The 15,306-nt window shown below is 46.8% G+C and overlaps 1 protein-coding gene across 11 annotated transcripts in view; it reads right to left on the reverse strand.

Annotated features, from left to right (window-relative positions):
- Positions 1-15,306, reverse strand: part of PTK2B (protein tyrosine kinase 2 beta) — a 138,062-nt gene that overhangs the window by 66,210 nt on the left and 56,546 nt on the right. For 7 of the 11 annotated variants that reach the window (XM_042243113.1, XM_027964310.2, XM_027964309.2 and 4 more), the window contains one exon: positions 225-465. In XM_042243113.1, the coding sequence (XP_042099047.1) occupies positions 225-428 (204 nt within the window). In that variant the 5' untranslated portion in view covers positions 429-465. Of the gene's footprint in view, positions 1-224; positions 466-988; positions 1,106-3,896; positions 3,983-4,744; positions 8,722-15,306 lie in introns of those variants that run through there. The other 4 variants (XM_042243108.1, XM_042243109.2, XM_042243110.1 and 1 more) reach the window with 3 other exon arrangements.

Raw genomic sequence — 15,306 nt, forward strand, 5'->3', positions numbered from 1 at the left:
GAAGGAAGGCTACACACTCTGCCCCCACCCCTAGAGCAGCAGAGCCTTGGAGAGGAAGCCCAGAGCTGCAGGAGGAGAGCATCCCTCTGGTGCTCACTCGTCCCTGCCATCCAGGAAGTGGATACAGGAGAGCTGTCAGGCTGAAGCAGAGATGCTCAGCCACCCAGGAAGAGTGAGGGAGAGACGGACAAATGGATGGAGCAGGTGGTGCCCGCCACACTCACCCGAATCTCGGTCTGCACAGTGCATTTAACCAGTTTGAAGTTCTTCCCAGGGTTGAAGCTGTTGCCATAGAAGCAGACCTTGAGGATCCTCACGTCTTCCTTTTCCACGTCTACTGGCACGACCACCATGGGCTCTGCGGGGCCTTCAGACCGGCGTAATGTGCCCACCTTCACTCGGCTCAGGGCCTCAGACACCCTGGACATCCTCTCTGACGGCGGCTAGGACCAGAACATCGCAGTCCTGCGGAGACAGCAGAGGGATGGCCCTGAAACGATGGGCGTGGGCCCACCTGCCTCACCCCCCAGGGGCAGCACCCAGCAAGCACACCTCCTCCTACTCCTGAAGACGCCCCTTAAAGGCATCCAGCTTGGAGGATGGGGAAGCAGAAGTGCAAAGGAGCAGTCTGAATGAACATCCAGGTACCAGCCAGGGGATCTGGTGTGTGCAGGCGGGTGCTCTCTGTGAGGGGCCCCTTCTCCCCATCACTTTCCTCCTCCCACACTGGCTCCTAGGCAAGGGGCCCACATTTTGCATACGCAGCTGTGAGAGGAGGCGGCCCCAGCATGATTCCAAGGCACAGCTGAGCAGAAAAAGTGAAAAGCAAGACAGTAGAAAATAGCAGGAGAGGAACAGGGACAGGGGGGAGAAGCCAGGAAGAAACAGAAGTGGAAAATGGGTAGCCTGGAGGGCAGTGGGATGGGGAAATCAGAAAAGGATCCAGGTAGGGGACCAGCCGGGGGCTGATGGCTTTGCCCGCACCCACCTGCAGCCACCAGCCTGGGTTTCAGGGCTGGCAGCCTCGGTCCCACTGGAAGTCATCTCCCAGAGCATCTGTCACCATATCAGATGGCACCCTGGCATCCCAATCTGAGAGGTCTTTCTGCTGGGGGAGGGGTGTCGAGGGGGTTAGGGGGTACGACTGGGCCCCTAGAAGACCCAGCCCAGTTCTGACGACAGTTTGGTTGATATCTACATGGACTATAAGTATCCTAGGAATCTTCAGTTCACCCCGAATCTCAGCCAACATTGGCCCTGGCTTCTTGATCCAACAACAGCTCTGCAGGGTTTACTATCACTGGTCTAAAGCTATTCCTGCTTTAGGAATACTCAAAGGGAGCAAAGGAAGTCTGACACCAGACTGGAGATGCCAACCTTGGCTCCGCATTAATATCCCCTGAGAAGCTGTTAAGAAAGTATAAATCCAGACCCATGCCCAGAGATTGTCAGTAAGGTGGTCTGGGGGAGGTCTGGCATTGGTATTTTTAAGTTTCCAAGGATGTTTCTAACATTCAGGTTAGGTTGGGAACTTCCGTTCTAGACTAAGTTTAGTTCTCATCAAAACCCATTCCTACAGAGAAATCTCTCCCTTCTAACAAGAGACTGTGATTTTAGGGGGACATTCCTAGACTAGGAGTTGGGGGCTGAAGGATGGAGTGACAAGTGAACTTATTCATGCAACAGAAATAGAGTCACAGATGTAGAGAACAAACTTCTGGTTGCCAGAGAGTAAGGGGAGGGGAGGGATAAATTGGGAGATTTGGACTGACATATACACACTACTACATATAAAATAGATAACTAATAAGGACCTGGGCTTCCCAGGTGTCTCAGTGGTAAATAATCTGCCTGCCAAGCGGGAGACGCAGGTTAAATCCCTGGGTTGGGAAGATCCCCTGGAGAAGGAAATGATAACCCACTCCAGTATTCCTGATGGGAAAATTCCAAGGACAGAGGAACCTGGTGGGCTACAGTCCATGGGACTGCAAAGAGTTGGACATGACTGAGCGATTGAACATACACTACACACCAGAATGTAATGAATGTACCACTCTGGTGGGGGATGTTGGTAGCCAGGGTGGCTATGCATGTTTGAGGGCAGGGGGTAGATGGGAAATCTCTGTACCTTGATACCACTGACATTGGCACAAACTCCACGCAAGAAAAAAAAAAGTGTCAGCCCAACAAGGAACATCCCAATCTGTAAAGAGTCTTGAACCCTCCTGGCTTAGAGAGTGTCACCCCTTCCCAAGCTAAGATGTGGTCATGACAGGTCCTGGAGGGACTTAAGAGTCTGGGCAAAAGACCTCAGTCCAGAAAGGTGGTACCCACATCTCTGATGACACGTGGCAACTCCGTCAAGGGCATCCGAAACCACCAGCTGTCAGTACAGATCTGCAGTGAACTGCCAAATGAGTCTCTTCTTTGGGACTGAAGCTGAGTAACTGAAAGGCGTTCTATAATCAAAGCCTCAGTCACCTGCCTTTGGGGTCTTAGAGAAAACAGCCTTCAGCCTCATGCATGGTCTTCTCTCCCAGCCCACCACGGCTGATTTCAGTCTACCAACGTATGGCAGTGGACGCAGTGTGGAAGACAGGAGAATAACCCACTGACTCTAGCTCATGCTTCCTGACAACACAACCGGCCTGTCCTTCCAGACTTTGCCTGATAACTTGAATCTCTCATTGACAGCTTGCCTTTGGATTTTGATGATCACAAAATCCTCTGGCTCTCCCTGTGTGAATCAAAACCCCTGCCCTCCAGTCCAGACCTGGACCGCAGCCTGGTGACCCCTTCTCCCTGCATCCCGGCCAGCCCCAGACCCCGTGAGCACTGGCAGAGCAGAGACCATCCCACCACCCTGGGGAGAACCCTGGCAGTGAGCCAGCGTGGGCTCCGGGCTGCCTCCCAGCCCCTAGATCTGCCCAAGTCAGAGCCAAAGAATAACAAACACAAGGAAATGGGCTCAAATTAAAACAGGAAAAGTTTTGATTGGCTCTAAGAACGTCTTGGACAAGAACTGCCAAGGGCACTGACGGAAGCTTAACAGTCTTTGCGTCCCTGAAGACTTCAGGAGAAAAAATACAGGACACTCTTCCTGAACATGAGACATTCACCTGCCTGAAGGGGGCAGGGGGAAAATTAGGAGATTTATTTATTTATTTTTAACTTTTTATTTTATATTGGTGTATAGCTGATGAGATGGTTAGATACCATCACCAACTCAATGGACATGAGTTTGAGCAACCTCCAGCAGATAGTGAAGGACAGGGAAGCCTTGTGTTCTGTAGTCTATGGGGTCGAAAAGAGTCAGACATAACTTAGCAACTGAACAAGGATAGCTGATTAACAATGTTGTGATAGTTTCAGGTGGAGAGTGAAAGGACTCAGCCATACATATACATGTATCCATTCTCTCCCCAAACCCCCTCCCATTCAGGCTGCCACACAACATAGAGAAGAGTTTCTTATGCTATACGGTAGGTCCTTGTTGGCTATCTATTATAAATATAGCAAGGTGTATATATCCATCCCAAACTCCCTAACTATCCCTTCTTCCCATCCTCTTCCCTGGCAACCATGAGTTCATTCTCTAAGTCTATGAGTCTGTTTCTGTTAGGAAAACATACTCTTGTTTTTGAAGATGTTGCAAGGTAACGTTACATCTTACTGAACACACACTGTGTGTTAGGGAGCTTGTGTAAGCAATCATTCTCTAGAAAGAGTCTGCAGGATAGGTAATGTTAGAGAGGTCCAGGGAGGTGACTTTGTCCAGATCACACAACTGGTAAGGGCAGAGAATTAAGGCTGCCGAGTTGCCAAAGATTAGAGGGCCCATGGTATCAAGTCCTGCCAACCAAGTGTCCGGCTCTGCCACCAACCAACCCTTGTACCTTGAGACGTCAGGCTGGGATGGGACAGAGTTCCCAAACAGCAGCTGGCAGGTGGATGATGGCCTTTGGTGATATTTTGCTGTGTCCTTGGAAAAATGAGAAAAAATAAGGACACTATGGAGGATCCATCATAAAACTCAATGTATTTCATTTGAGGCGCAGGGGCAGTCTTTCATTCTTTGTCTTTCCACCTTTTTTTTTTTTTTTGGTTTGGTTTTCCAATGTTCATTAATTTATGAGATGACAGTAATAGCCTTTGGCAACTGACATTGAAGCTGGGCCTCTTGGGCAACCAGACTTGAGGTGACACTGGGAGTTCTAAGGGAAAAAGGCAAAGTCTTGAGGATTGGAAGTTCTGCCCTGGATTCAGGGAGCAGAGAAAGGGCACCATTAGTCAGGAAGATGGCACAGTATCAGGAAGAGAGCACAGACACCTGACTCATTTGAACCTGGTTTAAAACTCATGTCCTCGGGGCTGCCATGCTGCACAAGTCTGGGGCGTTACTCACGAGGGATTTCACAGTTAGGCAATGTGGTGGCCTTCAGTCTCTGCTGCTTATCAGCTGTGTGATCTGGACAAGGATATCTCTCAAGACCTCAGTTTCCTTTCTTGGGATAGGAGGCTAACATTACCTATCCTAGAGAATTTTCTGAAAAATCAGAGATTACTTAGATAGATTCCCTGGCACGTGTATTTTTTTAAATGCCTGTGACTTGGCAGAAGAAAGAACCAGAAACCCAATACCAGTGTCTGCTTGTAAAAGATTAAACAGAGCCAGTAAGTCAAGGCTCAGGGGGTTGTGACAATCCTTCCTATCTCCAGTACCAGTGCAACCCACTCCATCTACCTTGGCACCTGAAAAGATCACCTCCACCTCCAACCCTCTGCTCACGCTTAGAGCCATCGTCTGTTCTGTACATGGAAGGAGGCCCCCCAGGACACAGTTGAAAGGCCAGTCCTCTGCGTCCAGCAGAAGCCAGAATGTCATGAGACACACACTTTATTTCCACTCTGTCTCTGAGTCACTTCCTCTTGCCGTTTCCACATCAACAAAATGGGGAACACATGCCTTTCCTCTGCAGAGGCCTGCTGAGAACAGCCACTTAACGAATTGGCAATGACCTTGCAGTCTTGGGGAGCCAGGCCTGTGTTTCTGGGAAGCCAGGCCCTACTGGCTCCATGCAGTGCCCCTCCCCAGCCCAAGCCCTTTCAAACCCCAGTTCCCACTGGGTGGCAGCATTCTGCTCACCCTGGGGAAGCCCAATCCATCACTTGTTTAATCCCTTCTCCTCCTCTCCAAGCATCCCTCCCCACTACCTTGCAAAGGAAGGACCCAGGAAGGTTGTGATTAATGCCAGCTCTAATTCAATGTCATTCAAAAAACCTCTACTGAGACTCTATCGCATTTTCAGCTTGCCACCTCCGCACACATTACCCACTCCGGATCATTCTCTTTCCAGCACTTTGTGACCAGAGGTCACCTGACTGGGGCTGGCTCTCGGGGGGTGGGAGACCTGCCCTTTCTTGTTCACAGAACCTCTGTTCTCTCACTAGCTCAAGGGCTCTGAGCCCTAGAGCTGGGCAGAGCCTTTATACCTCCTGGTGACTTCTGGGTGCCCCTGTTTCCCCAACCCTTCATGAAATCCCCCTCCCCTCGCTTCTAACTGGCCAGTTCATGAGTGATTTGGGCTGGCTGGTTTTTCTCCCCCTCCCTCCCTTCCTTTTTTCTTTCCTTCTTTTTCTTCTTCTTCCCTTCTCCTCCTTCCCCCACTTTTTTCTCTCCCTTTCTGCTTTGCTATGTTTCAGGAGGCATGCCAGAATCCAGAGATAAGAAGATAAACAGAAGAAGGAAAAGGGTCCCCATAAGCAGGGACTCATCCAGTAAAAAGGAAAAGGATTAAGCAAAGCAGCCACAATGTGATACAGGATCTAATGGGGTCTCCCCTAGGCGTCAGAGGATCAAAGAAGAGGACTTGCCTCTGGGGCCCTGGGGTCTCAGGAAAAGGAGACACAGTAAGATCAGGAAATCATGTGACATGATACAGGGCTGGCCAGGAGGGTGCTGAAGGGCTGTTGGGAAATGAGATGAGGTGGTAGCAACATACCACCCTGTGGAGAGGCAGATTTTCATTTAGAAAATAGAATTTGGGCCATACAATGAAGCATAGGTGAGAGATGGGAGGCAGGAGGAGAGGCTCAGATAATGCCTTTGTATGAGTTTCACAATGGGCTTCCCAGGTCGCTCAGTAGTAGAGAATCCACTTGCCAATGCCGGAGATGCAGGTTCCATCTCTGGGTCAGGAAGAGCTCCTGGAGATGGGAATGGCAGCCCACTCCAGTATTCTTGCCTGGGAAATCCCATGGACAGAGGAGCCTGGCGGGCTACAGTCCATGGGGTTGCAAAGAGTTGGACACGACTTAAGTGACTGAGCATGCACATGAGTTTCACAACCAGCAGTCCAGAGGAAAGATGGCTCAGTTGCAGTGTTTGTTGATTTCTCTGGTGTAAATGCTTCTGGCATCTCTGTTTTCAAGCTACCAGTGTGACCTCACTGACAGCAGACTCGGGGAGAGAAGGGTGTCTCACGCTGGTCCCAGCACTGCAGGGCTTTATCAGGGAGAGACCTGGGAATAGGATGGGGGCAGAGACTAGAGCACTTGCTTCAAGCCCACCTCTGACCCTGGATGTTGCCTGCTCTTGGCAGTGATATGGCCAGCCAGTACTGCAAGATAGCAACATACTATAAGCTGTATGGAAGCACGGAATTTTTAAAATATATATAATTATTGTATTTATTTGTCTGCTCAAGGTTTTAGTTGCGGCAGGCAGGATCTTTGACCTTCATCACAGCATGTAGGAACTTTAGTTGGGGCAGGAGAACCCTTATTTGGGGCATGTGGGATCTAGCTCCCTGACCAGGGATCAAACCCTGGCCCCCTGCATTCTGAGCATGGAGTCTTAGCTGCTGGACCACGAGGGAAGACCCAGAAGCACAGAATGTTAAGATTAGCTCCTTTCTTAAAGGAACTTCTGTTTCTTTTCAGTTTCCTAAAAGTTGTAGTTTTCAAAGCCATACCCTGTCCTCATTAACCATCAGCTAAATTCTCCAACTTCTCCACTATGAGTCCCAGTCTCAGGCTTTTCCTTCTCTCCCAGCTTTCAGCTCCAGCAAACCCCATTTCTCTTTTTGTGCGTGCTTAAGTGTTGGTTGTTGGGCTGGGAAATTTGGCACCATGATGAATCCAAGCTCCATTGGGTGTTTTGAGCTCTTCCCCATTTTTCTGAGAAGTGAATGAGGATGCCAGATGACAAGCAGGTGAATTCACAACTGGTCAAATGGTTTCCCCAACAACTGATCACATGTCTATGTTAACCTGAGGACCAATGGCTGTTCAAACTGGCCCTTGTTCACACCGCCGCACTTGGCTTTAAGGAGTTTGTGGTTGTCAGACAAGAAGCACCAAGATCAGCACAGGATTAGGGGAGATTGTGGCTCTGGCTGAAGGACCCCTGACATCTGCACGAGAGGGAAGACATACCAAGGGGAACAAAATGCAACCAGTGAAATGGGCTAAATGTGAAGTTCTTCATGTAGAGAAAAGAAAATCTCCCTCAATCTGGGATGAGGAAAATGTGGTTGAACAACAACATGGATTAAAAAGTGGGGCTTAAGCTGTGTCACCATGAAATAGCTGCCAAAAAGTTAACACTGTTGGGGTTACTAGAAAAATCCCTAATATAAGGATGGTGACTTCCCCCCAGGGCTCTGCATGGGAACAACTGCATCTATGGAACTGGTGGTCTAGGGCTCCTAGGTTTGATAGGCTGTGTTCTAAGATGAATCTCCTAGGACACTCAGAGCCCTGGGAACCTGGAGGGCCAACCCTGAGGCTAAAGGGAGATGAGGGTCCTGGGAAGTGAGGACTGGATGGCTGGTTTCAAATAGTTGCAGGGCTGCCATGCAAGAGATGGACTCACTAACCCCATCCAGGTCATTGTTTTTTAAAAAAGTACAACAGGGACTTCCCTGGTAGTCCAGTGGTTGGGACTTTGCCTTCCAAAGCAAAGGGTACGACTTCAATCCCTGGTTGGGGAACTAAGATCCCACATGACTCGTGGCCAAAAAACCAGAACACAAAACAGGAACAATGCTGTAACAAATTCAATAAAGACTTTAAAAAATTATCCACATTAAAAAATATTTTAAAAGTGCAACAGACGGATGGGAGGAAAGAGGGTCTTTATACACACATCATACCCTCTGTGCTCCCATTTCTGGACTGTTTGCACCATCACTTGCTATCTTGTTGCTCTCTCCCAAGGCAGACTTCACTCCCATTTGGAGGATGTGGAAAAGTGATAAAGTAGCTTGCCTGGGGTCACTGTTGTTAAATGGCAGAGGCAGGACCAGAACTCAGAATTTCCCATCGTAACCCAACAAACAAAGCCCACAGCCTGAGTCCCCTAACTCTGTGCTTTGTCTCCACACAGCAAGTGATTCCTGTGCTCAGGTGGACACTGCTTTTCTAATATCCCTAGAATTCTGCTCAGATGAAAGCTCACACATAAACGTCAATTTCCAGCCCTGCAGTGCCAAAAGGGATACTTGCCTTTTGATATATTAATATTATAATCATGGTGTATAGAATTTTATCTTTGATGATACATTTAATAAATAGAAAAAAATTGACCATGAAAAGAAAACTCAAGTTTTTTTATTTTCAACTAGATAGTACAAACCCAGGTCTGACAGTATGGGTACTGTCTTCTCATCTAGTACCACTTGAAAACAACCAAAACATCCTCCTGAACAAGCTTCTCCACCTGACAGCCCCCAATATGCTGCTCTTTGCAACTTCAGTAGACACTACAAATTTGCTTTTTGTAAACCAGATATCCAAGCCATTAAACATGCTGGTGGCCCCAGTCTGTACACTGCAGTGATTGCCTTTCACTTTAGTGAAGTTAGATGCCCTGCCAAGTAAACAGGATGCTACCTGTGCGTGAAATGACTTGGGAAAATTAAAAATAGAGGGGAAAATCTTCAGCAGTTAAAAATACTAATAAAAAAACACTTTGAGGCACCACTACAAACCTTTTAAACAAGCCAACGTAGCTGGAGAAAATAATACAATCTTATGTTTATGGACCTGAAATTAAACTAGTACAATTGCCAGTTGATTCAGAACCAGCTTCCTGAAGAATAAGCTAGCTGAATAGAAAACAACTGATGAAGGGCAGGAGACCTAGACAGAAATTCCTCCAGAGAAGACAAGAGGACATGAAGAGGTGCTCAACATCACTAATGATTAGAGAATGCAAATAAAAACTGCAGTAAGGCATCACCTGACACTGGTCAGAATGGCTAGCCTCAAAAAGTCTATCAAAAATAACATATGCTGGAGAGGGTGTGGAGAAAAGGGAACCCTCCTACACTGTTGGTGGGAATGTAAATTGGTACAGCCACTATGGAGAACAGTATGGAGATTCCTTAAAAAACTAAAAATAGAGCCACCATATGATCTAGCGATCCCACTCCCAGGTATATATCCAGAAAAGATGAAAATTATAATTCGAAAAGATACATGTGCCCCAGTGTTTAAAGCAACATTATTTACAAAAACCAAGATGTGGAAGCAATCTAAGTGTCCACTGACAGATGAATGGGTCAAGAAGATGTGAGATATATATATATATATATATATATATATATACACACACACACACACACACATACATATACATACACACACACACACACACTGGAATATTATGCAGCCATAAAAAAGAATGAGGTACTGCCATTTGCAACAACATGGATAGACCTAGAGGTTATCATACTAAGTGAGACAAACACAAATATATGTTATCATTTATCTGTGCAATCTAAAAAACAATACAAATAAACTTCTTTATAAAACAGAAACAGACTCACAGAAGTAGAAAACAAACTTATGGCTGCCAGAGGGGAAAGGGGGAGAGAGAGGGATAAGTCAGGAGTTTGGGATTGACTGAACCACCTTACTATATATATATATATATATATATATATATATATATATACACACACACACATATACATATATATAAAATAAACAACAAGGGTTTACTGCATAGCACAGGGAACTATATTCAATATCCTATAATAATCTCTAATGGAAAAGGATCTGAAGAAAATACACAATATACACACGCACATATATGTATAACAGTCACTTTGCTGTGTACCAGAAACAAATACAACATTGTGAATCAACTATACTTCAAAAACAAAAACAAAACAAGTAACTGACATAGGTTGACACGGCCGTTCAACTTTGGGAAATGCACACCCCACATATCTAAAGAGGAAGCAAGGATCACGTGCACAGAAATGTTCATAACTATAATATTTATAAGAGTAAAAGTGAAATCAGAACAAAATGCTCAGGGAAATGCTGAGGGGGAATTTTATCTAGGCAATATCCATAATGATAAACCCCATTTAAAAACATGAACAGTGGTAATTCATGAAAATACTGGGTTGGCCAAAAAGTTCGTTGGGGTTCCCCTACATCATCGTATGGAAAAACTTGAATGAATTTTGGCCAACCTAATGTTTATATTAAAAATGTTAAGTGACAGGGAATGGGGCTTATGTACAGATTGTAACTATGTAAAAATACATTCTGAATTACATACAGTAAGGACTGATGCTAAAACTGAAACTCCAATACTTTGGCCACCTCATGCGAAGAGCTGACTCACTGCAAAAGACTGTGATGCTGGGAGGGATTAGGAGCATGAAGAGAAGGGGATGACAGGATGAGATGGCTGGGTGGCATCACCGACTTGATGGCCATGAGTATGAGTGAACTCGGGGAGTTGGTGATGGACAGGGAGGCCTGGCATGCTGCAATTCATGGAGTTGCAAAGAGTCAGACATGAGAGCAACTGAACTGAACTGAACTGAACTGAACTGCAAAGACGTTAAGATCTTTTGATGTTAGGTTGCCTTCCCAGGTAGCTCAGTGTTAAAGAATCCGCCTGCCAATGCAGGAGACCCGGGAGTCTAGGGTTTGATCTCTGGGTTGGGAAGATCCCCTGAAGGAGAGCATGGCAACCCACAACAGTATTCTTGCTTGGGAAATCCCATGGACAGAGGAACCTGGCGGGCTATAGTCCACGGGGTCGCAAAGAGTTGGACACAACTGAGAACGCACACACTGTCTGTCTCTCTGGTTAAATATAAGCAAATATTAAGTGGCTCCCACAAGGCTAGAAGCTGGCCCCGTCTCTCCTTCCAACCTCCAGCTCCCCTTCTGATGGTCTGACTTTCTTATTTTCTGTGCTCTCCACGTAGCCCAGAATGGCCAATCTTCCTACCCCAGAGCTTGGCTAGAGAGCAAACAGACCCCATATCTAGATGTCAGCATCCCACTCAAAGCAGGAATTGGGGTGAAAAGGCAGAGAGGGAGTGCAGTAAAAGCTACCAAGAGAACCTGGAGCTACAGAAAGTTACCCTCAGGCCAAGACAGTCCTCCAAGAGACCAGAGCACGTGGCAAGACCTGGTGGGGGGCTCTTTGCCACAGGTCTCCAGCCTGAGCCCATGTTCCCTTCCTTCTCCCCTGCACACCCGTGGAAGGCTCACTTCTGAGAACTGGCAGCAATTCACACAAAGCCTGTTCAGCCCTAACAACAAATTGAGAAGGGCAGCTTAGGCTGAGCAAAGTGACTTCCCCAAGGTCACAGGGGAGGCAGAGACCAGATGGGATTCCTCATTGTCCTGAGGGCTCTGAGTGTGGGCTCTTGACTGCCATACCCTGCAGTAATTGTGTCTGGGACTACTTGGGGAGGAGGCCTTGGCACATAGACAACACCAGGGTAATTCCTTTTGGGGCTCTGAATTCTAATGATGAAAACAGTGGACTATTTGACCCGACACATAACACCTAACAGCACCTGGACTCTGCCTTCTTCAGCTGGCTGTGAGCTCATGTGCTAATACACATATGGATAAAGATTCTCTCCTTGACCAAACTTTTGTCTGGCCCCTCTGAGCCCCTCTGCTCTATTAGGCCTGGGTATCAGCTTCTCTGTTCCTGTCTTTGTAGAGTCCAGATTTTAGTAAGAATCTCACTAAGCGGATTTAGTCAGAACTCCCTACTTTCTATAGTTCCCTACTCCCACTCCCAAGGTAACATCTGATTGCTGTAGCCTGCCTTCAGTAAGAATCCTGTTAGGTTAACTTAGAAAAGAAATACCCTGTCCTCTTACTCTGTCTATCCACTGACCCCCATCCCCCATTCTGGTTCTTGGCAATAATTTCCTCTTTCCCTTGTTTTGTTTCAATTTCTTTCCTCTACTGCAAAAACCCACTGTAGTAGTTCCCTTGAATAAGGTCTGCCTTACCATTCTTTAGCGAGCCTCTGAATGTTAATAGTTTTGCTTTAACAATTTACATGTGTAAATATCCCAAAGCGTGGTGGCTCAGTGGCAAAGAACCCACCTGCCAATGCAGGAGACTCTGGTTTGATCCCTGGGTAGGGAAGATCCTCTGGAGAAGGAAATGACAGACCACTCTAGCAATTTTACCTCGGAAATCCCATGGACAGAGAAGCCTGGCAGGCTATAGTCCATGGGGTCACAAACAGTAGGACACGACTGAGCTACTAAAGAACAAGACATCTCATCTTAGTTTCCATGAATGAAGACGCCCTCTGTGCTGGGGCCCAGTCATCTACTTTTTAAATCACATACTAGGTGATTCTGATACATAACACTGAGGGTGTAGAATAGCTGGTTTGGCCTTTGTCTCCCTGGTGAGCACTTAGTTTCAGAGAGACTAAAATCTGAGAACTCTTGGCTGAACCCCAGGTCTTGGCATTCCCAGGCTGCAGGCTCCCACTAGCAGGGTGGAGTCTGATAAACACTTGATGCAGACAGGTCTCAGTGAGTTATGATTCTTAAGTGTGGGGCCTTCCTGGCTGTCATTGAGGCTGAGTGCAAAGCACAGTACTGGTTTCTATTTCAGTTTCTTGTTGTTATCCAAGCCTATTATTGGGAAATGGACTGAGCAACAAGAGACAGGTGGCTTCAGTTACTCAGAGCTCAGAAAAATCAGAAAATTTGGGGGAACTCTGGTCTTTGAAAAGTCTAGCCACTGTAGTTCCAAGGGAGGGAAACCCTCAGTGCAGTGGCAAGAAATCCCCCAGCTTACACCCCTTCTCTCACTATCTTCTCAACCACTTCTCAAAGTGTGGTAGGATTTTTTTTCCTCCCTGGTTAGAAAAATAAAACAAAATACAAAGGGAAAACCCAAGCCAAAATTTCCTGAGCCCAAAAGGTAGCAAAATTACTGTCAGCCTTTTACAAGGGCTATGCAAGGAAAAGGTCTCATGTACCCAAAGGCAGGCATACAAACTTGATGTCAGGTGGCCAGGCTAGGATGGGGAAGAACTGACCCTTAGGGACCCAAGTTTGAGTCACGATTTGAGTAGGAGGCCCTGAGAATGGGGGTTTATGGGCAGAAGCTCAGCAATGTGCCATCAAAAAAAATTAGAAAAAAAAAAAAGGAAAGGAAGGAAGGAAAAATGAAAGAGAAAGAAAGGAGGAGCCTGGTATTTCTCCATAGTTTTGTCTTTCTCACCCAGGTATAAAATTTCACTCATATATTACTTCTGGTCTGTTCTAAAAAGTATTTAATAAAGAGACAACTTAGGCATATACAATTAAAGTAATGTAAAAAAAACCTCCAAAGATTCGATGCATATTCATTACACAAATATATATGCTCCCATGGTTACAACTAGCTGCATGCAGAAAAGGAAACAGAGAAATTAAAATGGTTGTGGTAAAGAGGTAAGTAAGCATTCTCTTTTAACGCGTTTGATTTCGGTGATACATTTTTCTCAAGAATCATTTGGGCTACCTCCCGAGGCATAGTGGACCCAAGCCTGAAAATATTGAGGATCCCACTATCTACTTCCAGGCGTTTGTGTTCCCTAGAGGCCAGGCAGGGGTCAGAATCTTGGGGTCTGGGTCTATAAAAGTCGTGGATCTCCTCCCTGCATGTCGGATGTAAGTCTATGTTTGGCATAACGGTCCTTGGCCCTTTCTTCCTTTAGCTGGTCTTTCACTGAGGTTTCCGAAGCACACAGGAAGTCAGAAAAAAGAACAGCAACCCACTCCTCCACAGCATCACCACAGATGAGAGGCAGTGGGGGTGGGGTGCAGAGCACAGCAGATCCCAGAAAGGGCCCTGTGTCAGAGGAGGGGTGTGGGGACTGGTGGGCCCTCCGTGCCCCACAGGGCAGGATGGGAGACGGCAGAAATAGGTGGGAGGGTAGCAGCAGGGGTTATGTCCACAGCCAGGTCTTGTAGGGCCTCCAGAGGAACCCAGTTCTGGTACCTCCCTCCTTCTGTTGACTGAGAATTTTCTGGTTACCTCACATACACCCACAAAAGCTATAGCATGTGAATTCTTTTGAAGCACATCTAACTTAAATGCCAAAGAAATGCTTGGTTAACTATGCCAATTCACCTCACCTGCTAGGACCTCATTTTTCTCATCTAAAAAGTGAGGGGATTGGGTAAGAGGAAGATTTTTCCCAACAAAGTCTAGAGCACGAATGTTTCACTTTAAAAGGGGTTCCTGGGGTGGCTCAGTTTGGCTGAAAATGCTTCCGTTTTTGCAACCCCCCACCCAAGTCCTTTTCAATGGCCCTGAGTTCCAGGCTAGAACCGCTGGACCAGGTTAGATGCCTCCCAAAGGGCCCCTTAGATGGAAAAGTCTGGAAGCTGAGGTCATTAGTCCCGAGGAGAGACCCTGGGTCACTGAAACAAGGGCAGGGAGGGGTAAGTCATGAGTACAAAAAAGAAAAGGAATGATTTGGGATATTGATGAGCGAGAAAACATAATGACTCTGATTATAAGCTCATTGGTGGTGAGAACCAGAGCTGAAGGGGCTCATAAATGACATATTTTTACCTCTTCTGTCTTATTTTTACCTCACCTCTAGGTGAGGAAACTGAGGTTGGAGATGTCAATGACCTTCCCAAAGACACGGAGCTGAAATCCTGATGTGGGGGAGCAGAGCAGGGGCCCTTTGATGTGTCAGCCACAGAACTTGGGGGGCCTGAGTCTTTGTCAAGAGGTCCATCTCACCAAAAGGGAATCCCCTGTGAGTGCTAGAGTCCAGGTGACCCCATAGGGACTGACTATGTAGGTGATGCCAGCCAGGAACAGGGTTAAACAGAGGAGGACTCTGCCTTCTAGAACCTTATGCATCTCCTAACACTTCTGTGTTCTTTACCTTGCCCTGCCCATCGTGCACAGCCCTCTTGGGAGAGCTTTCTTGCTGCCCAGAAAGGAAGTCTACATTTCAATGGCGACCTAAGCTAGAAATGGGGCTTTCCCAATGACTTA

The sequence above is a fragment of the Ovis aries genome, chromosome 2 (genome assembly GCF_016772045.2).
Source record: "Ovis aries strain OAR_USU_Benz2616 breed Rambouillet chromosome 2, ARS-UI_Ramb_v3.0, whole genome shotgun sequence".
Classification (NCBI taxonomy): domain Eukaryota; kingdom Metazoa; phylum Chordata; class Mammalia; order Artiodactyla; family Bovidae; genus Ovis; species Ovis aries.